Source organism: Oncorhynchus kisutch, linkage group LG13, assembly GCF_002021735.2.
Source record: "Oncorhynchus kisutch isolate 150728-3 linkage group LG13, Okis_V2, whole genome shotgun sequence".
In the NCBI taxonomy this organism is placed as follows: domain Eukaryota; kingdom Metazoa; phylum Chordata; class Actinopteri; order Salmoniformes; family Salmonidae; genus Oncorhynchus; species Oncorhynchus kisutch.
In genome coordinates this window covers 72,132,640-72,159,308 of record NC_034186.2, presented here as the reverse complement: position 1 = coordinate 72,159,308, position 26,669 = coordinate 72,132,640, and the positions used below count along the sequence as shown (strand labels likewise).

Below are 26,669 nucleotides of genomic sequence, written 5' to 3'. Positions count from 1 at the left end.
AAATGATAGATCATCTGATGGAAGAAACTGGTGAGCAGGGCTATGACAGGGATGTCCCATCACTCCAACATGTTCATCCCCATCCCTGTTTGTGTGTGTGTGTGTGTGTGTGTGTGTGTGTGTGTGTGTGTGTGTGTGTGTGTGTGTGTGTGTGTGTGTGTGTTTTATTCTTTTTCTCTCATTCATCCGCTTCTTCATTTCATCTCTATAGTAAAGTCTATAGTAAATGTAGTTATTTCACAGTAGGTATAATGATGTTAACTCTCATCTCCCTCCCTTCTCAGCCCTAGCAGCCAGTGGTGGCCAGCTGCCCCTTTCCAGTCTTGAGGGGAGCAGTAAGGTGTTGCTGGGTGGTGCAGGGGGGCAGGGAGGGGGTCTCCAGTCCTCCTTCTTCCTCAACCACCCCGCTTTCCTCCACATGGGCCAGAATCCTGGTGCTGGATTGGTCAGCGCTGCCGTAGCCAAAGCATCCCAGCCCTCCCCTTACCCCTCAACCAGTAGCATAAGCCCCACCCCCTGCTCACCCTCCCCTTGCTCTAGCCCCGCCTCTTCCTGCGACTTCAATGAATTGGCACACAGCCCATCCTTGTTGGGAGGGGCTAAGATTGAGTGACACAGCCAAGCGCCAATCAGAGAGGAGAAGGAGAAAGGAGGAAACGACAACCTCGCCTTTCAACCAAAGCTATCTCTTTTACCACTCTCGCCCTACACTCTCTCTCTCTCCCCCCCAGTCTTTCGATGCCAAAAATACACAGAATGAAAGAGAGGAGAGGGGGGAGTCAGAAGTGAAAAGGGGGAGAAGGGGGGAAAGAGGAAGATTTAAACCAAAAATCTTTATCTATCCAAAGTGATGGAGGAGGCATCGTGGGACTGTTTAGTCAATACTGAGCGATATCGCACCTCTCCTTTCTGTCTCTCTTTCTTTCCCGGGAAAATAAACCAATGACAAATAACAGGATTAGAGATGTGCGTCGAATCATGTGAACCAAAAATGTTTTGGGGGAATGGTGACAGGGACAGAAAAAAGAAGTGGATGATTTTCTTTGAAAAGCTGCAGGTCTGAAAGAGGAGGAGATGGGAGGAGGATTTTAAACCAAAAATGTACCTGAGGAGGAGAAGAGGAACGCATGATGACAAAAATCAACAACCATACCAAAATCCCAGAAACCAAAAATACGGAAAGAAAAGCTTTATCCAAACGACTTATACATACGGATCCTATCCAGGACCAGGACTCTGCTACACACACACACACGATATCCACAGCCAATCACATTCATCCATCCAATCAGTCATCCACCCATCATGTCTGTCATAGTCTGTCACTCACTTTCACAGCAGTTTTGTTGTTTCTGTGGGATATTTTAGATTGTTGTAAATGGTTGATACTGAATGAGCCAAGCTTACAGGTGTGTCTCTGTTTGTGTTTTCCTACCTCTGCTTCTTTGGGTATCCTATCTCCCCCTTGATTTCCAATAGTTTACTGATAGCGTTGGAGTCTGTCATCATCATCTTGTGCCATATACTTCATGTTGTCAGAGATAATAAGAGACAAGAGTGAACAAGAGATCAGGCTGAGTGTAGCAGTTTCCAGCCTTGATAAAAACCTCTCTCTCTCTGTAATTACTCACAACAAAATGACTCACTTGATGAAATAATATTAGACTTAGACTCAATGTAGTCCTTGTGAATGGCCAATCCACCATGATGACAGTATGAAATTGAGCATGATTGGAGATTTAAACTAGTAACATTGAGGCAAGAAAGAGGTAAATTAATAAAAATGTTAGTTTAGTCATGGACAGGTCTGTCTTACGTTGTCAATCAGTCATCTGTCTCGACGTGCAGTAGAGAAACAGAGATCAAAACCTGTTTAATGTTTAATATACGTTGTTTTTATTGTTCATCATCCCTCCAGTACATCCCATTTTCACTGTCATTTTCCACCCAAATCTGCCATTATTACACGTTTAAACCAAAGCATTTGTTACTCTTCAGAGGAGTCAGCCATGACATTAACACTCACATACTGTAGGGTTTGGGGACACACCCTACCCCTCCCGCTGAACCCCCCTAGTTGACCCCTTCCATCTCCTTATGCCCGAGAGGGTCACTTCAAAAGGACAGAACCCTCACCCAACATAAAAGGGGTGCATACGGGGAGGGGATCGGATGGTGCGATGGGATCAAACATACAGAAAGAGGGGATGTTTTTGTAAGAGGATACCAAAAATACAAACCAAAAACGTCAGAAACAAACCAAAAAGAAACAGCCAAATATGGATGGGGGGATGAGGGGAGGAGGAGAAGTGTAGGTTTTTACAGACTGGAGCTGACGCCTCTGTCTGTTATCCAACTAACTGGGCTTCAGTGGCCCTCTCTAAACTCTGGAGCACAGATGGACAGATGTATAGATAGACATCCTCCCTCTCCCCTGTCTTTTTCACTCCAAACTCAGCTCTTCTTCTCTGGTCCTGGATGGAGAAATCTCTAATGACCTCATTGAACTGAATCTTCAAAGTCAGTTTTTATTTTTCCTGTTTGTTGGTTTATTTTGTATTTGATTTGTTTGCTGTGTGATGCTGTTTATGTGCTGTTCTTTACTCATTTGGGATAATAACGTATTTGCTTGCTACAACAGCTCCTTATGTTTTCCTAGTTGTTCTAGAGATTTTATCAGGTGGTTGGAAAAATACTGTGAAAATGTAGCTTCCAGATTTTTATTAGATAAAAAAAAACTGACTGTCTTGGCAGAAAAAAGACACAGAAAAAGTCCAAAACACGAGTTGAAAAGCAAAACGTGCAAAACGTGCAAACCAAACACCAAATACCAAACCAAACACCAAATCAAACACCAAACCAAACACCAAATACCAAACCAAACACCAAATCAAACACCAAACCAAACACCAAATACCAAACCAAACACCAAATCAAACACCAAACCAAACACCAAATACCAAACCAAACACCAAACACCAAACCAAATACCAAACCAAACACCAAATACCAAACCAAACACCAAACACAAAACCAAACACCAAACCAAACACCAAATACCAAACACCAAATACCAAACCAAACACCAAATACCAAACCAAACACCAAATACCAAACCAAACACCAAACCAAACACCAAATACCAAACCAAACACCAAATACCAAACACCAAATACCAAACCAAACACCAAATACCAAACACCAAACCAAACACCAAATACCAAACACCAAACCAAACACCAAATACCAAACCAAACACCAAATAACAAACACCAAACCAAACACCAAATACCAAACACCAAACCAAATACCAAATACCAAATACCAAACCAAACACCAAACACCAAACCAAACACCAAACCAAACACCAAACACCAAACCAAACACAACACCAAATACCAAACCAAACCAAAAGGCAGGATAAAACTAGAGATGGTTCAACTGCCGTCCCTGCCGTTGCATTAGGGCTCACACTTATGATTGTGTCAATTTATCTGAAGTGTGTGTGTATGTGCGTTGTGTGAGGGTGCGATATTGTGTGTTTGTGTGTTGTGTGTACACGCATTATAGAAAGAATTCAGTGGAGTTTACAAAGATGTCCTCCCTTGCACGTTTACCGCCATTATCACACACACACACACTTCGGCAAAAATGTACAGTCGAGTTTAAAATGCATCCAAAGAGTATTTGGTTTGACACACAGAAATACAGTTGTCAAATGAGAATCCTTAATGAACTAATCTATTTTAGATGTGGGGGTTCTAACCACGAGGTGAAACCTTTCCTCAACATTAACTCTTAGACGGAATGTATCTGTTAGTGCTTCTATAGATTTTGTAGATAAAAGATCTGTGTCCTAATGCTTACTTATTGCTAATGTATTGAAAAACATACAAAAAATATCTTAAAAAACATTGATGATAATGACTTGATTTTAGACCAAAAATGTTACTCTCTCTTGATAAATATATGGTTTATTTTTCTTTGTCGAATCATTTAGGACTTTTGATTGATTGTACTATTTATTAATTTTAAGTTTGATTGATTTAAGCTTATATTGATTTCTTCTAACTATTTATATGTTATTTATTTATTCTAGAGTCTTTTTACTGGGGATATATTTTGGGGTATATATTTAGAATATATATTACGGGGCTCCTGCTGAAGTACCTTCTCACCTCTTCAAACCAGATACATGCAACCACAGGTCTCAGGGCCTAGGAGAACATGGTCATGTTTGACCACAGACTCACTGCGACTACTCTTAAAGCTCTTAAAGGGATGGGGGTGAGCTCATTCAGACTCTTTTCAAATGGATGGGGTGAGCTTACAGGGGTCAGCACTGTGTCTACATAGAGCACTTCAGTATGACCACCTAACAGCGTTTTCTCAGGCATTGCAGGGCAAGGTCATGGGAATAGGAACGTCAGCTTCATATTGATGTAAATTTGAGCAATTCAATGTTTTCAGGTGTTGAATGCTGTCTTTCCTAAATATGGGGTTAATTGTCCGAATGATAATGATATTACTAATGATGTCCTTATTGTATGACTGGTGAGATGAGAGGGACAGAGCATCTGAGTGTTTCTGGCTTTATGTGCGGTCTTGTGATGTTGTGTTTAGTTGAAGGGGGGATAGGGAGCCTCAGTAGGGTTCCCTACAGCCTTACTACAGTCCAGGATTGTTACTGGAGACCCACACCCAGGTGGGATCAAACCAGTCATGAGTGAAACTTTTAAAACATTGTATTAATAAATCTCAAAGCTTTAGAACTGGAGTTTGTTCCCATTACGATGTATACCATATACTTTGGACAGATCAGGTTAGAGGGATTATATCCCGGATGTACATGTAGTCAGCGCTGCCTATAAGCTAGTATAATGTATGTTTGAATATAGCCCAACGGTTCTGGAAGAGAGCTCCGCTGACAGGGATGGTCAGGCAGGCAGATTGTTCTTAAAGATACAGTGCTGTTCCCTCACAACCTCTCCTCTCCTCATGATAAATACACTGAAAGCTTTAAACAGCTACCAAACCAAAAAAACAGTTAGAAGATGCATTGACTGGGGCAAAGGAACGTGACAGAGGGACTTGTTTTCTTTTCTTTCTGTTTGGACTTTTCTTAATGTTGGTAGGTTTTGTTTCCCACATCTACTGTAGGATGTTAAAGAGAGATATACCTCATATACTCTGATGATAAACCAAATAGATGAAAGCTTTACAAAAAAAGTGGGGTTTGTGTGAGGATCGGGGTGTGGGGTGGGACTGTGTGTACGTGTGAGTGTGACCATGAATGGCCAGAGCGAGGCTTGGGTCCGGCAGAGTTCAAAGATAATGGGGTCAGAGTTCACATTTCTTGTGCCCCATCCAAATCAGGAGACATTTTGGGTAGCAAGTTGTATGCCAGCCCTCTCGCTGTGGTTCCCAGTCCACCCCCCCACACACCTCCCTCTCAGTCTGGTCTGTAGAACAACCCCCCTGCTCTGTACAGCCCTCTCTCCATCCCCCTCTCCCCTACTGCTCCCTCCCTGCTGAAATGAAACACTCTCCAAGTATACGTTTTCCATAGGCACAGATCTAGGATCAGCTTACCTTCCTCCAAATCCTAATCTTAACCATTGAGGGCACATAACACTGGCCTTAGGTCAGTGTCTATGGAGCAGCTTTGTCCTACTCCTTAACACAAAACTTTATTACAGGGGCTAGCCTCTGGGTACCCAGCATCTTTAGGTGATTGGCTGGATGTTGTGTTGTTTAGATTATTGACCTGTGTCTGTCAGAGATGTGTGTGGCAGCGAGCGCAGAGGGGTAGGTGACTGGGGAAGGGCTGAGACTGTGGTTGCTAGGTGACGCATGCATACACTCCCCCAAGGTGGAAGTCCCTATTTCTCCCTTGCTCTTTCCTTCTGTAATGAGGTGTAGATCAGTTTAGGTCCTCTTCATCCTGGTAGGATGCTTCTGTGGATCTCAGGGTCTTAGGGATCACATGTAAAGTGTAAGTCCTTCCAGTAGGGATACCCCCACAAGAGAATGATACCAAAGTTTATGCCCCACTGTTGGATACGGCACCATGCACTCACTCCCTAAAACCCTGCTGTTTACCAGTGTCTGCACTGTTGGAGCTAGGAACATAAGCATTTCGCTACACCCGCGATAACATCTGCAAAATATGTATACGCGACCAATAAAATGTGATTTGTCCATTCAGAGACTACACCTCTCCTATAGACTGAGTAGTCACCTGGCCATAGGTGCAGATCTAGGATCTGTTAACTTTTCCCTAATCATAGCTATTAGTGTAGGGAGAACACAAAACTGACGTTAGATCAGCACCTAGAGGCAACAAATCCTACTCCCTTTACTATAGCCTGGGTCAACATTATCACAGCAGAGTTTAGTCTGGAAGAACATCTCCAGACATCTTTGGCATGAACCATTTTGTACATTTGTACAGTCTGAACATCACAACATTGATTCAGTTAATGGATTAATTCCTTGTAGTCTCAGTGAAACACCTTAGCAACCGTGTCAAATGAGAAACAAAGGAAATTGTGAAATGTAGGAATCGATATTGCAACCTGGACTCAAGGATAGACGTAACATAGTAAATGTAAATCCGAGACAGTGTAATTAGTACATGTTACGTTTGGTATGAGACCAGGCTGGAATTGATTTAAATTGGAGCAGAACAGGCAATGATTAACAGTTTACTGATAGATGACAGAACATTGTGTAGATGTCAAGGCAGGAGAAAGCAAAGGGGGACAAAAAGACAATATCAGGAGCAAAGAAACAAAAAAGGAGGATGACTGATATTCCTCGTACCTACTCACTTCCACACACCCTCTCTTTCATCCTTTCTTCTGTATTCATTCTCTCTCTTGTACAATACAGCTTCAGTCCAAAGTTCCTTAAGCAAGACAGCAAAGTCCGATCGTACAGAATAAAACCAAAGAGTTCGACATTCCTCCTCTTTCACAGACAGCCACTGCATCCCTCTTTCTTTCTCTCCTTTCTGTCTATTCATCTCTTTTCTGCTCCAACCCCGTCACCTAGTAACCCAGTTTCTGACCTCAGCGATTAAGATAATGATAAAAATGTATATTTTTAAGTATTTGTCATTGGAAAATTACCTTAAGCTTCTCGTAAATATGATGATGACGATAATGACGTTTCTCTTGGTATCTCTGTAGTTGTTCTGATCTTTTTTGAGATTCGTCCTTTTTGCTCGTGCTGCCAGAGTAATTCTGATGATCCCAATATCCTCTTGGGGTTTGTTGACCCTGTCCTTTTAGTTCTGTCTGTCTGTCCCTTACCACTGTCTGTATTCCTGTCTGTCTGTTTGTATTCCATGTTGTCCTCTGTGTTCATTGGGCAGAGGGAAAAGCTACATGTTTCAACCGAAAATGTGATGTTTGTGGGAGAATTCTGTACGAGTTGTTTGTGGGAGAATTCTGTACGAGTCGTTAAGGAGAGTTTTTCCAGGGAATTCCAGACTTCTTTGGTGGTTTGTGGGGAGGGGTTAATAAAACGGAGGGAGGAGGGAAAACTGTCATAACTGCTATAACTGTTCTGTGGAAATAAGTCCCCAAGGTGTAGGTGTGTGTGTGTGTGTGTGTGTGTGTGTGTGTGTGTGTGTGTGTGTGTGTGTGTGTGTGCGCTCGCCTCAAAATGTATTTCATCTGCTAGATAAGCAACAGGTTTGTAAACATTGGCTTGATTGGGGATTTACTGTTAGTCAACATGTAGTTCATTTCCCTCTGTCTGACCTTCAACCTTTGTTGTTTGTTTCCCTATCCATTTTAGTGTGTGTGTGTGTGTCCTTATCCTCTCTCACATCATTTGTTCTACCATCATGTGTCTTACATCATGTGAGCAGTCCTCCTCTTTCCTCTCCCTTCTCTCTGTCTCGCCCTCCCTTCTTCCTTGTGGTAGCAACTTAGCCTTTTACTGTGTTTATCTTTAAAACAAAAACAAAAAACAAGAGAAATATCTCTGCTTGTTCATAGTACAGTGTTGTTCATTTAAAGTCATTTTTGTAACTGAAAGTGTTTCATTCATCCAAATAAAAACAGGAGACAAAAACTGTACAGATGATTGTGGCCTCTGGTGTGTTTAAAACAGTACATTACACTCTAATATCTCTAGATCACGATCTCATCTCTATTATAGCTCTTGTTTTAGAATGTTAGGTGTCAGCTCAACATGCTCTAGCAGTAGGCCACCACTAGGTGTCAGCTCAACATGCTCTAGCAGTAGGCCACCACTAGGTGTCAGCTCAACATGCTCTAGCAGTAGGCCACCACTAGGTGTCAGCTCAACATGCTCTAGCAGTAGGCCACCACTAGGTGTCAGCTCAATATGCTCTAGCAGTAGGCCACCACTAGGTGTCAGCTCAACATGCTCTAGCAGTAGGCCACCACTAGGTGTCAGCTCAACATGCTCTAGCAGTAGGCCACCACTAGGTGTCAGCTCAACATGCTCTAGCAGTAGGCCACCACTAGGTGTCAGCTCAACATGCTCTAGCAGTAGGCCACCACTGGGTGTCAGCTCAACATGCTCTAGCAGTAGGCCACCACTAGGTGTCAGCTCAACATGCTCTAGCAGTAGGCCACCACTAGGTGGAGGCCTGGACCTGATTATCAGTGAGACCAACAACTGATGATACCCAGCAGATGAGCAGTAGTCACGCAGCAGACCTGGACAGAGAGGAGAGGAGTCTGACTCTCTCTCTTTCTGTCCTTCCTGACTGAGTCATAGGACATTTGTTGATTGACAAACATCACTGACTGTGTTTGGCCATTTCTCCGTCTGTCGCTCTCTGTACGTCTGTGCGTGCGCATGCTGAGTGTGTTTGCCAGTGTGTGTGTTGTGCGTGGCATATGCGTGCGTGCTGAATGTGTGTGTGTGTGTGTGTGTCGTGTCTATGTGCACAGTAGGAGGTGGAGGACTCTGTGTGGTAACAGTGTGTGAGTGTGACAGCAGCTTTCTGACGCCCACCGCACAATGACTCACTGATCATGTTGTGTACATAGGATCATATTACTATGGTGACAATCTGGGCCCATATTGACCGATGGAGTCGACCAGTGTGTCAATCAGTGCATCTAATTTAAAGGTCTTCAGGTCCCTTACCGCCTCCGCGATGCCCTGTTTAGGATGGTAAGGATCCAAAGTGTAGCAAAGGTAACCCCAGTTTGAATATAATATCGTGACTTGCTCCCTCTTAGTCCTTGAAAGGATAGATTGGTTGCAGCAACTGTCAGTCATCTCTCTGAATGCTCTCCTCCACTCACGCTGAGTATCAGTCAGCTCCCTCCTGCTGCTCCCACCCCCTCACCGTACATACAGCAGTTCGCCCGTGACTAGGGTGGGCACAGAGAGGGCCTGGAAGCACGTTGCCACTCTCATCCACACAGTGGGCACAAGACTGGAGGCACACACACACACACACACACACAGTGGGTACAACAAGGAAACCCATCCACCCAGGCATTAATTACACATCACTCACAACAGCCAGAGTCCAGAGAAATCCACTCCAGAACAGTAAATAGCTCTGTTGAAACCAAGGCTGTACCCCTCAACACTGATAGACATACCAACAGAACACACTTCAGGACTACAGAACAGTCAACCTGATATGGTTCAGAACAGCACTGCACCCACACTGGTGGGGGAGACCTACTGGTTCCAACAGTAGGACATAAACTTTGTTTAGAATAAACACATTTAGCACAATTCTAAACACAGTATGCTATACAGTGTCAACTTAATGTTAGTTTTGTTAGCATTTACTGGACACCATAACTCTCCACAATACAACATCTACAAAGGAAATAAATCCATTTGAACATAACATGTTACATCACCACCACAAATGAACCCATTGTACAGAACTTCAACTTTTTTAAAAAGCACACACAACAAACTCACACACGAGAGGAATCCAAAACCCACCCCTGCAGCTATGACACATTACTACACCACCCACAGCCATGCCCGGGTGAGGAGGGGCAGCACACACAACACACGAGAGGAGTCCACAACCCACCCCTGCAGCTATGACACATTACTACACCACCCACAGCCATGCCCGGGTGAGGGAGGGCAGCACTCACCAGACTCACCAGTGGAACACAGAAGTTCCATGTTCCAGTGAGAGCAGCCCGCCCCTAGACTGACACTGCTACTGGCCTGTCACAGTATGACACATAGCTGAACCACCCACAGACCTGCTGTCTACATGCCAATGATGCCACACAGCACAACCAGAGACCAAGGCCCATACCAAGGATCAGGGTCCCAACCACAGCCTCCTAGTCTTAGACCATTCTATCTGAACACACTCCGACTGGTTCTGAGAGCATGAGATGGACAGGGTATGAGTTTCATTTGGTAGTGGGGTGAGGGGTGATGAAAGGGGTGTAATCCGGTAGGAGGGGGTGAGTGGCCCTTTGGCCCTGCTCTGATGATGTGATGGGGATGAGAGAGGGGGTGAGGGGCAGGCCCTGATTGGATCTGACTCAGACCTCTCTCTCTCTCTCTCTCTCTCTCTCTCACACACACACACACACACACACACACACACACACACACACACACACACACTCACTCACTCACTCACTCACTCACTCACTCACTCACTCACTCTCTCACCTAGCCAGCTCATCTGAGAGGGTTACAGTTGCCTGATCTAATTCTAGCTCTGCTATGACATGTGTAGAAGAGATGGGGGGAGGGGGAATACATGGAGAAAGGGGGGTAAAAAGGAGGGAGGTAGAGGATGACACAATAGAGGAGAGGGGAGAGGTGGTTTTGAGAGAGGAAGGGTGAGAACAATTTGGTCAGTGAGGGGTTAGAGGGGGGAGAGAAGGAATGAGAGGGGGAGTAGGAGGGTGAGAGAAGGGAAGCTGACAGCTGTGCCAATAGGAAGAGTTTGTTCCTCTGTGAGATACAGGAGACACTGTCAACACGCATGCTCAATATAGCAACTGTCACAATGCCAGGCATACCTCTCTCTCCTTTTACACCCTCTCTTCCTCGCTCACGTTCTCCCTCTCCGTCTCTGCCCACACCCAGCGCGACCTTAAAAACACCCAAATTAACTTCCTACTTCATATCTCTCCTTTCTTGCTACTCCTGTCAGTGTCATGTCTTGATGGCTAAATTAACATGGTCTTTCTGCCATTAAAGGCCCAGTGCAGTCTAAAAAGTGATTTTCCTGTGTTTTATGCTGTACATACTGCACTGCCACACTATGAGGTTGGAATAATACTGTGCAAATGATGATAATGGATTCTTATTGTAAGAGTGGTTTGATAAGACTGCCTTAAATTTGAGCCTGTTTTGGCAGGATGGAGTTTTGGCCTGGTGGAATTACCAGCGTAAATTGGTTAATAGACCAATAAGAATGAGAGTTCCAAAACTCTGCCAATAACAGCTAGTTTTCAGTTTCCCCCTCCCCACTCTGACCACTCCCAGACAGTCCTAGTGTAACAGTATAACTTTAGACCGTCCCCTCGCCCATACCCGGGCGTGAACCAGGGACCCTCTGCACACATCAACAACAGTCACCCACAAAGCATCGTTACCCATCGCTCCACAAAAGCCGCGGCCCTTGCAGAGCAAGGGGAACCACTACTTCAAGGTCTCCGAGCAAGTGACGTCACCGATTGAAACGCTATTTAGCACGCACCACCGCTAGCTAAGCTAGCGTTTCACATCCGTTACACTAGCAAAATTCTTGCTTGAGAAATTGCGGTTTGCAAAATATATATATTACCATTTTAATTGAAAACAATCACAGTAAGGTACTTAAATTGTTACCCAGAAATGATTTGCTGTTGAGATAAAAAAGAAACAGCTGCATTGGACCTTGGATTTTCTTACTCAGTTTATTACAGGCTTGACACACTGCCAGACATTGGTTTAATATAACACACATTCTCTGTGCTTCTCTCCAGCGCTCACATTACCCTCTCTTTCCACCTCCCACCTCCCCATTTTAATAAGGTCCACCCTGCACACTTTTTCCAGACTTTACAGACTGCAAAATGAGCTTTTTGTTCTTTACTGGCTCGGTCATTGCCATGGTAATCCTACATGAAATGTGTGGCTTTCTGTCTAGCTCTAGGGTGATGGAAATAGTGCCAGGGGCTGGTTTTAAGCTGGCATGCATTGGAATGCCAGTGCAACATAGAAGCTGTCTTCTAAAAGAGAGAGTCAGGTGTACTTCTGTGGGTATACTAGGACACGTTTTGTGTGTGTGTGTGTGTGCGTGTGTCACCGGCAAAACTCAATCTGTGACATTCCGTTTACAATCAGCAGAATATCCAGCATTGTTTACATCCTCATTTATCAGTCTTTCTTCTCCCCACCTTAACCCCCTTACTGTTGCCCCTCTTTCTTCCTCCGTGTTACGCCTTCTCCACTGTGACTTCCCCCCTTCTCTCTCCCTGATCCACTGCTCACTGTGGTAATCCCATTACTCATGTGCAAATACCAGCTGGTAGAGAGAGGGATGGGGAAAAGGGAGGCAGAAAGAGGGAGGGAGAGAGACAGAGAGAGAGAGAGAGAGAGAGAGGGAGGGAGGGAGGGAGGGAGGGAGGGAGGGAGGGAGGGAGGGAGGGAGGGAGGGAGGGAGGGAGGGAGGGAGGGAGGGAGGGAGAAAGAGGGAGGGAGGGAGGGAGGGAGGGGGAGAGAGGGACGGGGAAAAGGGAGGCAGAAAGAGGGAGGGAGAGAGAGAGGGAGGGAGAAAGAGGGAGGGAGAGAGAGAGGAAAGAGTGAAAAGGGGACAGAAAGAGCCCGGGGAAAGGGACAGAGGATGGAGGGTGAACATGAAAGAGAATAAGAAAGAGAGAAAGTGAGAGAACAGTGAAAAGGGGGCCGTTATTGACGGGCGAGAGAGAGAGAATGGAGTAGAAGAATGGTGAGAGACTAACCATGCACAGAGGGAAGCTGTGTTGAGAGCGCATGCCAATGCCACAGGTAGGGAGACTACAGAGGAATTCTGCTGCTGGACAATGTTGACTGACACAAAGACATACGTACAGACAAATCTAAAATTGGTTGAAGATGATAGAGACCTTAAAACTTGACCCTAGAAGGAGAGAGAAAGAAAGGCAGAGACAGACAGAGAGAGAGAGAGAGATGGTGTGATCCTGACAGTTGGAGTGGCAAGCTTGAAAATAAACAAGTTATTTGATGACAAAGAGCACATTGACTCTCTCTCTCCACTCCTCACTCTTATTCTCCCCATGTCTACTTGCTCTCAACACTTTTTCCCCCTCTCCCTTCTTTCACAGGGGCATCAACCACCACCCTCCAACACCCGGCAGCTTGTTATCCTATCAACTGCCAACTCTTTCATTCTTTGGCCTCCTCTAATCCTTCTCATCTACTTGAAACCTCTTTCCCAGTCCCATCAAAGTGTCTCTCTCTTTCCAAGCTGAGGTGTTAAGTAGACATTTTTATAATAATAATAACAATGTGGTAATACACTGACTGAGAAATCAAGGTCAAAAGGATCATAGCTTTTACCTCTTAGGACTAATATCCCTTATTGTGTGTGTGTGTGTGTGTGTGTGATATCATCAGCCATATGAATCACAGCATATTACACCATATAATACCCTGTTCAGGTATTTGGCCTAATCCTGGTTGATATCCACTGTTTGCTCTAGGCCTAATCTGTGTGTGTGTGTGTGCGCACACCTGTGGTGCAATGCTGAGTGGGGTACCACACCCATCGTCCCTGGTAATTACAGAGTAATCTGTGTTGGAGTGCCACAGACAGACCAGGGGAGGCATTAGGGCTCACTGTATATTCAGTCCTGGCTCTCGGAGACCCACAGGGTGTGCAGGGTTTTGTTCTGGCCCAGCACACTAACACTGCCATATGGGCTACGGGACTGAGCTCTCTACGGGTCTGTAGGTTCTCCTAAATCAGGGTGGGCCAGCCCTCTACTGAATAAGGAGTGTTAGAGATGGGTTGGAAAAAAGCCAACAGAACCTGTAGCTCACTAGGAGTCTAGTTCTGGACACCCCTATTTAAAGGGAGAGGGATGTTTTGGTGTAAATCTATCAGGTTCATTCAGGGTTTGGGGGGGGGGATATGGTCTGGTGATATTGAAGGGGGGCTGGAGGGTCTAGCTGGGGAAGGGGTCAGCGGGTGATGTGTGTGGAGTGCTCCAGTGTCCCGGTTCTTTCTTTTACCATCTCTCTGTCTTTCTCTCCACGGCGTCTGTCTGTCATTCCCATTAGGAACGGAGAGACTCTCCAAGCACGGAGGGAAGAACAGGATAAAAAGCAAGGAGCGAGAGAGGGAAAGAGAGAGAGGGAAAGAGAGAGAGGGAAGATTAGGCAAACGTGTAGGAAAGCATGGAGATGTTCTAAAATCAGGATCTGAGGAATGACTCTTTCAGATGAACACGTCCTTAGGAGTAACCGTGGCTGAGAACAATTTGTCATGGAATATCAACAGAGATACATCAGTACACAACCAAGAGCAGCATCCAGGGAACCTTCAATCAGGATTTCATCCAAGAGACTGGACCAATGTGTTTCCACTGCCCAGAGAGACGTGTTCTATCCAGCCAGTCAACACAACAAACCAGTGGTAGAATGTATGTTACTACATAATAACAAAGTTGTGAAAACAGATATTAGGTAACATAGGGAAAAGGATTAGCTTTGAATTGTTACTCATTGATTTCCCCCCACACATTATTCACCTGATAGAAACAGGACTCTCGTGATATTGGCATGAATGTCATTGGCAGTCCTTGTGCTTTTATATTGACAAGCTGTAATTAAAAAGATGACAAGTCCTGTTGATGTTGAATTCAACAGTTGTTATGAAACATGATCAGTGGGTTTTATGTAAAAACAGTCTGGAGAATGTGACTAATGCATTATGTAGTTCACACAAGTACATAACCTTGACAGCATTGTAAGACTTCAAACTTGACATGAGAGAAAGACTGAGGGATGGAGAGAGAGGGAGAAAAGGCGAGGTAGGCAAGGGAGAGGTGGCGAGGAACAGAATGAGAGGAGGAAATAAGAAAGAGGTGGGGAGGGGGTGATGGCACAGCAACAGAGGGTGGAGTGGGAGAGAAAAATAATAGTCAAACTCTTTTGCTTTGGCAATATTTACCTGTATTTCATGCCAATAAAGCACATTGAATTGAAAAGGGAGAGAGGGTCGGAGAGGGTCGGGGGAGGAGAAGATGGAGAGCCAGAAGTGGGGGGCATGGGAAAGAGTGAATAGAAAAGAGTGGGGAGAGCGAGAGAGGTGAATGATAAACAGAATAGGGTCAGCCGGCGAGAGGGAGCATTACAGAGGTGGGAGAGGGGTGGAGGGTGGGAGGGAGAATGACAGGGATGGAGGGAGGAGGAAAGGGGTGGAGGGAGTCACTGTGTGTGTTTATCAGTGTTGAGAATGTACTGTGCTGTAGATTTCTATGAAAATGTAATCTCCTCTACTTGGATTACCATAGAGCACCTTTTAAAAGGGGGTGGACACTCGTACACATGAATGCACACAAACACACGTGAGCAATTGATAGATGGACAGAAAGGCCATTTGTTCTCCACCGTTTTAATGGTTTAATTTCATGTCTCATCCCCGACTCACTATTTTCCTTTATTCTTCATCTCTCGCTTCTCTCTCCAACCATACTTCCTCTGTGAAGAGCTTGGGGGATGCTGAAGTGCTCTTCAAATGAAAGAGCGATATGGAGACAGGAGGAGAGGCGGAGAAAGTGAGTGAGGACAGAGATGAAGAGTGAGAGAGCGAGACAGAAAGAGAAAGTGAGTGAGGACAGAGATGAAGAGTGAGAGCGAGACAGAAAGAGAAAGTGAGTGAGGACAGAGATGAAGAGTGAGAGAGCGAGACAGAAAGAGAAAGTGAGTGAGGACAGAGATGAAGAGTGAGAGAGCGAGACAGAAAGAGAAAGTGACTGAGGACAGAGATGAAGAGTGAGAGAGCGAGACAGAAAGAGAAAGTGAGTGAGGACAGAGATGAAGAGTGAGAGAGCGAGACAGAAAGAGAAAGTGAGTGAGGACAGAGATGAAGAGTGAGAGAGCGAGACAGAAAGAGAAAGTGAGTGAGGACAGAGATGAAGAGTGAGAGAGCGAGACAGAAAGAGAAAGTGAGTGAGGACAGAGATGAAGAGTGAGAGAGCGAGACAGAAAGAGAAAGAGGAGGGCAAGAAAACAATGCTGTGGCTAATGTTCCACTAGATGTGGTTGACAGGGAGTACTGGTGTGGGAAAACACTAGCCCTTCTGCTCAGGAAGAGACAGGACGGGATGGTGCTCACCGTTTCCTGGATTTGGGAATGATCCCAGAGAGAACCGCTCTCCCAGCACTCTGATGCTTATCTGGGAAAACAGAGTGAGTTTCCTGCCCTCCTGAAGAATAGCTAGTGGAGGACAGAGAGATCCTGTTTGTAAATCCCACCATGGGAAGAGGGGTTGTTTACTTTGTTTTACACAGCATTGTTATCCTGTTGATGTCCCTGCGCATTGGTCTGTGTCACACACACACACACACAGTAGATGACCCTTTACTGTACTTAAGAGCAGCTGGGGTTGTACATAGGGCTCATGGGACACACTTCACCTGCCATGTATGATACCACCTCTCTCACATGCACTTGTTGACAATGGGACAGTTCTGCATCCATCAGTGCCACAGACTAGTGCCTGAGTGACAAGACACCAGGTTGTATATTTGCAATACTTTCTCCTAGCTAGCTGATGACAAATATAGCGAGCTGGCGCCATGCATGTAGGCCATGAAGACGGACATTTCATAAGGTGATATATATTATATTTTGGATATGATCGTCTCTCGGTTTCAGAGGCAGCCCCACATGGTGTTCAATGGAAGGCCTACGCTTTCTAAAAGGTCTGAGACCGCAGGGGGCCAGGGACTATCCCATCACTGCCACCAAATGCAGAAGGGGGTGTAGTAGACCATGTGAAATAGAGGGGGAAGTCTGTATAGGTTTGGTTTAGTTCCTGTTGCAATATGCTCAGAGTCTAGTGATATAATGCCTTGTGCATTTGTACAGTGGTTTAATAATCTGGCCACATCAATTGATCGAATTACCACGAAATGAAAAGAGATAATTAGAAGAAAGTACCTGCGATTGACGTAAAATAACGTGATGACGGCCTAGAATCGTAGGACGCGGATATGTCGTCACCACGGCAGCGTGGCTGTGGCGGTCTCTATGGCGACGCCGCAGCAGTGACGCCACCCTGGCTCGTGGTGAGTGGGTGTGACCCGCCCCTTAGAGCCCCCCCTCTCCCTGTCCGTGTGGGCGGCCCGGTGAGGAGAGAGCGAAACACGACACCGGAGAGAGGAACCAGGGGGAGGAGAAAGAGTAGCCACGGAGTACAGAATGTTAGTGAGTGGAGGAAGAAAGAAAGTCTAAAGAGAGGACGACTGCTATTCTACAGAACGGTTATTTTAGCGAATATGTCAAACAACGAGGAAGATGCGATTGAGATGGAGTAAACAACTCGACAGTTCGTGAAAGTATATGCAAACAAGGAAAGAAGGGTTTTCGGTTTGTGTGCTTGTCGGGACGGTTGACCGTGTTCCGCTGCACCTCGAACAGGACAAGGCGAAGTTGCCGTGGGACAAACAGCAGTGAGCTACATCAACTGACTGCGATTCGGGGAAAGTAACGTTACCCCGATCGCTACAGTTGAGGAAGGGGGTATTGGGAAAGAAAGTGGAAGCAAAGGGGCCCGTGAGTGGAGCAACGGTGGAAAGTTTAACGTTAGCCTGTTCCCCCCTCGTTTTTCCATTCCGAACCAAAGGAAGGGCTCAGAGGGAGACGACTTTTCCTTCCACAAACGCTGACTTGAGATCCACCAAGCTCGCTAGCGAACGTAAACTACCTTGCAACACTCAAAATGAAAACCCCCGGAGATTCGGGTAAGTTTGTGCAAAACACAAGTCGATCACTTTTGTCCGGATGAACTTGATCATGAACTTGCTGGTTGTCTTCGCCAGTTGTTCGGTCTGTTGTCAATTATTAAGTGGTGAACAAAAGTCATACAGGTTGTTAAATACATTTAACTAGCTGGTTAGCTGGCTAACATTAGCCGTGCATTTGACAGCTAGCTGACGTGTGTTCATTGCATTGTAGCTATACAGTATTCAACTCGTTCCAGTTATGTTTGATAAGTTGATACAACTGAAGTTGATGCAAAAGTGTTGTTTATACTTACTGTGTCTAGTTTGCTGGAAATATGTCAATGTGGATTGATTGTCGACCTGTTGATGTAGCTGAAGTTGAGTTTCTTCAGTAGTGAGACATTCAAAATGGAAGCTTTTGCAAGCGGACATCCACTTTTAATACTCGAAAAGGAAATTTAACGATGGGTTGAGTTGTCGTTAATCATATGAACCAGACACTTTATGGATGATTAGACCTAGCTACCGGGGTTGTTTAAGAGTTTTGTCAAATTTGATCATTTACAGGGTTTTGCTTGTTTGTCATCCTATGCATCCCGTCAAGTTTCTATTTCTCCGCTGTTTGGTTGAATTGGCTTTTACATATGTGTCCACATTTAGCCACCTTCAGGATATATTTGTTCAGAAACATCAAATGTAGTTTTATGTACGACCCTGTCATAATCGAATCTGATTAATTCGTGCTATGTTTGTATCGTGCTTCAATAAGTTCTGCAAAGTAACTGTGCACGGACCCAGCCGTGGAATGTTGCGGAATCCATGTTGTGATTTCCCCCCTCACCCGTTCGTAGAAAGTCTCTGGACAGGTTTTCGAAGCCTCTTAAATCGGTCAAATTCACCCTTAATTCACCGTTCATATTAAGTTGTCATTCGCACAATACATAGATTTAGTTAGACCCGTGAAAATGCAAGTGCATCATTCTTTTGGTTTACTTTGTGAGGACGCCATGCTTGGTTGGTTATGAAGGCCGCGGAGCTAGAGAGACGGGTGCACGTTTCAATGGAGAGGGACTCATTTTCGAAGGAGGCTATTTCGAATCCCAAAACGTTAGAATAAATCCTGCCGTTTCTGATATGCTTGCAGTTTACAGTAACGCTTTAGGCATATTTCTAGCAATTAAACGTTTAATCTCGCTTTCACTCTAATTATGATCAGTAATGTAGGCAGAAATGGCTGGGGCTGAGTAAAAGTGACTGGGCCGCTGACAAAACAGAGTTTGGAGTCTGACAGTAAACAAACAATGAAATACACAGCATCATAGGTGGCGCTTGAGTTTAATGTTTGGGGAACAACTCAGCCCTAGTTAGAGGATCCGGTGGGAAAAAAATTGCCTTTTATAAATACATTTCATACAATTTTACAACACTTTACATGTCTGGAGACATTATCAGCATCTTTAATAGCCTACTACAAAAATTACAGGTTAGGCCTAGGCTACTCTGCTGACACTGACAAACTAAGATCAATAGAAACAACCTTGTCTTCAATGTAACCATCTAATCTAGGCATACGAAAAGGGGAGACAAATTGTACAATATGACGTCCATCTACAATTGCGTAGGAAATTGTTGCCCTAAACTCTCCACTGGCACTGACTCGCCCAATGATAAAGACAGTGAATATTCGCAGTCACCAGAGATATGGTCGACGCTCTCCATTAGTACCAAGATATTTGTCCTGGTGTATCCTACTAATGGGTATAAACTATACTACACTTCACACTTAAATCATTTGGAATATATGTGACTTTTGTGTTTAACCCGCAATTGAATTTAGAAATATTGCGACAGGCCTAGGGCTATAGATGCGTCTCACTGACAGCCACAACTCCACATCAGCTATTTCATATTTGCCAAATTTCAGACTTCTCAACTGTAGGCTATGTGCTTGTTATTTACCATGTAACTGAGATATAACCAATTAGGCTCGATCCCAGGAACTCCATACTACACATTAAACATTTCTGAATATCAGGAGACAATATAACCAACTAATCATGTTCATTTCTGAATATCAGGAGACAATATAACCAACTAATCAAGTTCATTTCTGAATATCAGGAGACAATATAACCAACTAATCAAGTTCATTTCTGAATATCAGGAGACAATATAACCAACTAATCAAGTTCATTTCTGAATATCAGGAGACAATATAACCAACTAATCATGTTCATTTCTGAATATCAGGAGACAATATAACCAACTAATCAAGTTCATTTCTGAATATCAGGAGACAATATAACCAACTAATCAAGTTCATTTCTGAATATCAGGAGACAATATAACCAACTAATCAAGTTCATTTCTGAATATCAGGAGACAATACAACCAACAAATCAAGTTCATTTAATTAATTTAAAAATCTATATATTTTAGGCCAGCCTGATTGGGTGAGCCAGTATTAAATCTGTCAGGGGAGTCACCTCTGGTTATGCTAGCACCCCCCACAAGTGAGACTGTAGCTCACAGATCACTGGCTGGGAAACCGTTTTATGGAAATCATCAAAGGTGCAGTGACCATTGCATTGTTACATTTGTTTCTGTTTAACAACACATGCCGGCACTATAATGTATGAACCTGATTCCAGACCTATATACATTTGCCACACCACCATTCTATCTACACAATCCATCATGGCTTCCTGAACGGGTCGGGACGACTGCACCCTTCACTTCATTCACACCCACCGATCAACATAATTCCCATGTTAATGCATCTGTCCAGTCCGCACCGACTCAATCACTGTACAAACGCTACTGCGCAAACTGAAACAAATGAATGAGGATTGGCCATTACTGCATCGCATTGTTTTTACTCAAGAGCGTGAAGTGAACTGTACCTATACTCCGGCCTTGTGGCTTTCACATGCGACGCCTGACTTCACGGTGTCTGTGTGAATGGCCCATGTTGATATCTGGTGCAGATTGGTTTGTACTGTACGGCATCGGAAGAGGATGTGGTCAGAGTATGTATATCTTTGCTGTGTGTTAGATTAGTATCATTTCACTATCAGTGGCACACATTCATATTCAAAGTGACTGATAATCATGTCATCTGGTTTATCTTAGATGTTGTGTAGGTCTATAGTCAAGTAGTAGGAGAAAAATCTCCTGTCTAATTAGTGAAGAAGTTTAGCATGTTTTGTTTTTGCACTTGTTTAAAAAAACATTTATTTCACCTTTATTTAACCAGGTGGCTAGTTGAGAACACCTTTATTTAACCAGGTGGCTAGTTGAGAACACCTTTATTTAACCAGGTAGGCTAGTTGAGAACACCTTTATTTAACCAGGTAGGCTAGTTGAGAACACCTTTATTTAACCAGGTAGGCTAGTTGAGAACACCTTTATTTAACCAGGTAGGCTAGTTGAGAACAAGTTATCATTTACAACTGAGACCTGCCCAAGATAAAGCAAAGCAGTGCGACACAAACAACAACACAGAGTTACACATGGAATAAACAAACATACAGTCAATAATACAATAGAAAAATCTTTATACAATGTGTGCAAATGAGGTAGGATATGGGAGGTAAGGCAATAAATAGGCCATAGTGGCGATATAATTACAATTTAGAAATTAAACACTGGAGTAATAGATGTGCAGAAGATGAATGTGCAAGTAGACATACTGGGGTGCCAATGAGCAAAAAAATAAATAACAGTATGGGGATGAGGTAGTTGGATGGGCTATTTACAGATGAGCTATGTACAGGTGCAGTGATCTGTGAGCTGCTCTGACAGCTGGTGCTGAAAGCTAGTGAGGGAGATATGAGTGTTGTTTTGAGATGTAACGTGATATTGGCCTAATGACAAAAGATCAGAGATGGCTGGGTGGTATGATCAACTCAAGCTAATCATAAATATGCTCTGTATCAAGCATGCAACACATGTGGCTGCAGTCAATGTGTCAGCTGGTTTGTAGTCAGAGGCCTATCAAAGGTGAACAACCGTGAACGATGACACTGTAAAAAGAGGCCATGATTATATGGGGATTCCAAATAGGTCAAACAGGGACCATCAAGCTCGCTAGTTAAGTCGGCTCATTCCTGAAATTCTGGCATAAGTTTGTTCCTGCTCTCTTGCATGTTGTGAAGCACATAACTAACCAACTTCCCCCATACATACAGCATCAGGAAGCTCAGTCACATTTAATGCCAACTCTGCATATTTTTTTTTCTTTCACAACAACAAAGGCTATGCCTGACATCACAGGGACTTGAGATGAAGCAGGCCTCTTATCTTATGGGGGTGTTCTCTCCCAAGAATAATGTGGTTCTTTTGTTTTGTGTACAACACAACAGTGATGCCTGTTCTGTAGTGGCTCTGTGTCTTATATAGAGCCATGCCTGTTCTGTAGTGGCTCTGTGGATTATATAGAGCCATGCTTGTTCTGTAGTGGCTCTGTGTCTTATATAGAGCCATGCTTGTTCTATAGTGGCTCTGTGGATTATATAGAGCCATGCTTGTTCTGTAGTGGCTCTGTGTCTTATATAGAGCCATGCCTGTTCTGTAGTGGCTCTGTGGCTTATATAGAGCCATGCTTGTTCTGTAGTGGCTAGGTGGCTTATATAGAGCCATGCTTGTTCTGTAGTGGCTCTGTGGCTTATATAGAGCCATGCTTGTTCTGTAGTGGCTCTGTGGCTTATATAGAGCCATGCATGTTCTGTAGTGGCTCTGTGGCTTATATAGAGCCATGCCTGTTCTGTAGTGGCTCTGTGGCTTATATAGAGCCATGCCTGTTCTGTAGTGGCTCTGTGGATTATATAGAGCCATGCCTGTTCTGTAGTGGCTCTGTGGATTATATAGAGCCATGCCTGTTCTGTAGTGGCTCTGTGGATTATATAGAGCCATGCCTGTTCTGTAGTGGCTCTGTGGATTATATAGAGCCATGCTTGTTCTGTAGTGGCTCTGTGGATTATATAGAGCCATGCTTGTTCTGTAGTGGCTCTGTGGATTATATAGAGCCATGCTTGTTCTGTAGTGGCTCTGTGGATTATATAGAGCCATGCTTGTTCTGTAGTGGCTCTGTGGATTATATAGAGCCATGCTTGTTCTGTAGTGGCTCTGTGGATTATATAGAGCCATGCTTGTTCTGTAGTGGCTCTGTGGCTTATATAGAGCCATGCTTGTTCTGTAGTGGCTCTGTGGATTATATAGAGCCATGCTTGTTCTGTAGTGGCTCTGTGGATTATATAGAGCCATGCTTGTTCTGTAGTGGCTCTGTGGATTATATAGAGCCATGCTTGTTCTGTAGTGGCTCTGTGGATTATATAGAGCCAGGCTTGTTCTGTAGTGGCTCTGTGGATTATATAGAGCCATGCTTGTTCTGTAGTGGCTCTGTGGATTATATAGAGCCATGCTTGTTCTGTAGTGGCTCTGTGGATTATATAGAGCCATGCCTTATAGAGCCCCACCGCTTCTGCTCTCCTCTCTAACCTCTACCCCTTCCCTTTCTGCCACACTCCATATACCCCTACCCCAGAGAAACAGCCCTGAGGAGGGGGGCTGATGACATCACCACGTCCCACCAGAAGTGGCCCTTTTACTAGAGTGTGTGTTTGGTTGTATGTCGGAGAATGTGTGTGTGCCCAAGACTAGAGTGTGTATGTATTGGATGTGTGTATACCAGAGCGAGTGTGTTTGAGCTGTGTCATGTACACGTGTATAAAGTGCTGTTGTTGGGTTGGGGCTTGCGTTCACTTGAAAGTGTGTTGGCCTTGTGTGTGTGTGTGGTGTGTGTGTGTGTTGTGTGTCCGTGCTTGTGTAAGTCCCACTCCTTCGCTCTCTAAACCGTGTTGACAAACAGTTGACCTTTAACCGAGGCATTATCTAACCACAAATCTGCCCTACTAATAGAGACTTTAAATAGTCACATTATTATGAGGCTTTAATCCCAGCAGGCCTTTATCTCTCACTCACTCTCCAGTTCTCCTGTTGCTGTGCTGTGTAGGCCTGGTTAGGAGTTTTAACCCTTAACAAACGCCTCTCCACTCATTACAATCTATGTACATTGCCAGAATGCGAATGATATAAATAGGATATAGCAATATTGGATAGCAATCTAATAGTTTGTAGATAGAGATGATTTGTTCTGTAAGCTTCTTTTATTTATGGATCTGTCTCTCTGTTCTATCAGACAGGACACTCTGCCTGGTCGCTATGTGTCTAATGTTACCAGACACTCACCTGTTGATGCTGTGATTTTCCATCCTGAGTAATAAGGAATTACTATTTTATTCAGGCCTGAAAATCAGGAACTCTATCAGGAATATAGCATAACTGTTTTATCTTTATAATGGAAATGGTCAAATAGTCTATTTCCTGATTTTTAATGAGTGCCAATCACTTGTATCCTCCTAACAATTGATGATAGTGTTTGGTAAATTGATTTAGCACGAATTATATTATCTGAGAGGTTACATTAGGTCAACTGATCTGAAATCAGGCTTTGTTCTTGGTTAGCTATTAAGACTAGAAAGAATAGAACCAACATGACACAGGAAGACATGTCCTGGACCTGTTGATAAGGCACCGTATCACCAGCCTGGGGTTGGGAATGAGATCAAGGGTGGTGATAATGATTAGGTACCAGTAATATGACTACTACTGACCCAGGGATGCAATGGGTTAGTAGTAGTCAGTCACTCATTCCACAGTGACAGGGCAGGCAGGAGGAAAGCTGGGGTCTGGGTGCGAAACACACACTCACACTCTGCTGTAATCACTGTGGTCTGGTGCTGCTGTGTTTATATGGGGACGCTTCATATGGAGTTTCCTTCTCCCTCAACCCCTCTCCGTCTCTCTCTGGTTCCTTCTCCCTCGACCCCTCTCCGTCTCTCTCTGGTTCCTTTTCCCTCGACCCCTCTCCGTCTCTCTCTGGTTCCTTCTTCCTCGACCCCTCTCCGTCTCTCTCTGGTTCCTTCTCCCTCGACCCCTCTCCGTCTCTCTCTGGTTCCTTCTCCCTCGACCCCTCTCCGTCTCTCTCTGGTTCCTTCTCCCTCGACCCCTCTCCGTCTCTCTCTGGTTCCTTAACCATCGACCCCTCTCCGTCTCTCTCTGGTTCCTTCTCCCTCGACCCCTCTCCGTCTCTCTCTGGTTCCTTCTCCCTCGACCCCTCTCCGTCTCTCTCTGGTTCCTTCTCCCTCGACCCCTCTCCGTCTCTCTCTGGTTCCTTCTCCCTCGACCCCTCTCCGTCTCTCTCTGGTTCCTTCTCCCTCGACCCCTCTCCGTCTCTCTCTGGTTCCTTCTCCCTCGACCCCTCTCCGTCTCTCTCTGGTTCCTTCTCCCTCGACCCCTCTCCGTCTCTCTCTGGTCCCTTCTCCCTCGAGCCCTCTCCGTCTCTGGTCTTGTGTGTGTGTGGCTGGTGAGATCCCTGTCTCTGGAGTGGCCATTGTGTTTGCATGCATTGTCTGTTTGTGTGTCAATGGGGATATTGTGTGTGGGGTTAGTGGAACCTCTTATTGTACTCAGAATGAAGCGGCGCAGCTCAGGGGTTGGAGGCTGCTTGACAAGAGAGACTGCCCCTCGCTCTGCCGTCGTGTCCGAATACCTGTACTTGTGTTCTAAATAATAGATATTTTGGGCATGCGAAAATAGTTTTGACAATATCGCAATATTATTTTTGCGCCGGTTGGCAGTACCTGCACCAAAACTCCAGTGTCATTCTTCATAGCTTGTTCTCAGACTTCTTTTTAAAGATTGAGCCAATTTATTTTTAGCACTTTTATTTCCATGATTGATCAAAACCTTGTTTTCTCATGGCTCTCTCTGTGCGTCTGGAACAGACATATGGTGAGCAGTATGTTTGGAACATTGAATTGCAATAAAATCACAATATCGAATTGCAATATACAGTGCCTTGCGAAAGTATTCGGCCCCCTTGAACTTTGCGACCTTTTGCCACATTTCAGGCTTCAAACATAAAGATATAAAACTGTATTTTTTTGTGAAGAATCAACAACAAGTGGGACACAATCATGAAGTGGAACGACATTTATTGGACATTTCAAACTTTTTTAACAAATCAAAAACGGAAAAATTGGGCGTGCAAAATGATTCAGCCCCCTTAAGTTAATACTTTGTAGCGCCACCTTTTGCTGCGATTACAGCTGTAAGTCAGTTGGGGTATGTCTCTATCAGTTTTGCACATCGAGAGACTGAAATTTTTTCCCATTCCTCCTTGCAAAACAGCTCGAGCTCAGTGAGGTTGGATGGAGAGCATTTGTGAACAGCAGTTTTCAGTTTTTTCCACAGATTCTCGATTGGATTCAGGTCTGGACTTTGACTTGGCCATTCTAACACCTGGATATGTTTATTTTTGAACCATTCCATTGTAGATTTTGCTTTATGTTTTGGATCATTGTCTTGTTGGAAGACAAATCTCCGTCCCAGTCTCAGGTCTTTTGCAGACTCCATCAGGTTTTCTTCCAGAATGGTCCTGTATTTGGCTCCATCCTTCTTCCCATCAATTTTAACCATCTTTCCTGTCCCTGCTGAAGAAAAGCAGGCCCAAACCACGATGCTGCCACCACCATGTTTGACAGTGGGGATGGTGTGTTCAGGGTGATGAGCTGTGTTGCTTTTACGCCAAACATAACGTTTTGCATTGTTGCCAAAAAGTTCAATTTTGGTTTCATCTGACCAGAGCACCTTCTTCCACATGTTTGGTG

At 44.5% G+C, this 26,669-nt stretch overlaps 2 protein-coding genes across 16 annotated transcripts in view; both read left to right on the top strand.

Moving 5' to 3' along the window:
* The window catches only part of LOC116353133 (POU domain, class 2, transcription factor 2), a 48,085-nt gene extending 39,995 nt beyond the window's left edge, over nt 1-8,090 (top strand). For all 13 annotated transcript variants that reach the window (XM_031787166.1, XM_031787165.1, XM_031787164.1 and 10 more), the window contains one exon: nt 285-8,090. In XM_031787166.1, coding sequence (XP_031643026.1) covers nt 285-613 — 329 coding nt within the window. In that variant the 3' untranslated portion in view covers nt 614-8,090. The remainder of the gene's footprint in view (nt 1-284) is intronic.
* A 9,257-nt stretch (nt 8,091-17,347) lies between these two features.
* Nucleotides 17,348-26,669, top strand: part of LOC116353024 (ETS domain-containing transcription factor ERF-like) — a 66,744-nt gene continuing 57,422 nt past the window's right edge. For 2 of the 3 annotated variants that reach the window (XM_031787162.1, XM_031787161.1), the window contains exon 1: nt 17,348-17,955. In XM_031787162.1, the coding sequence (XP_031643022.1) occupies nt 17,934-17,955 (22 nt within the window). In that variant the 5' untranslated portion in view covers nt 17,348-17,933. The remainder of the gene's footprint in view (nt 17,956-26,669) is intronic. The other variant, XM_031787160.1, reaches the window with a different exon arrangement.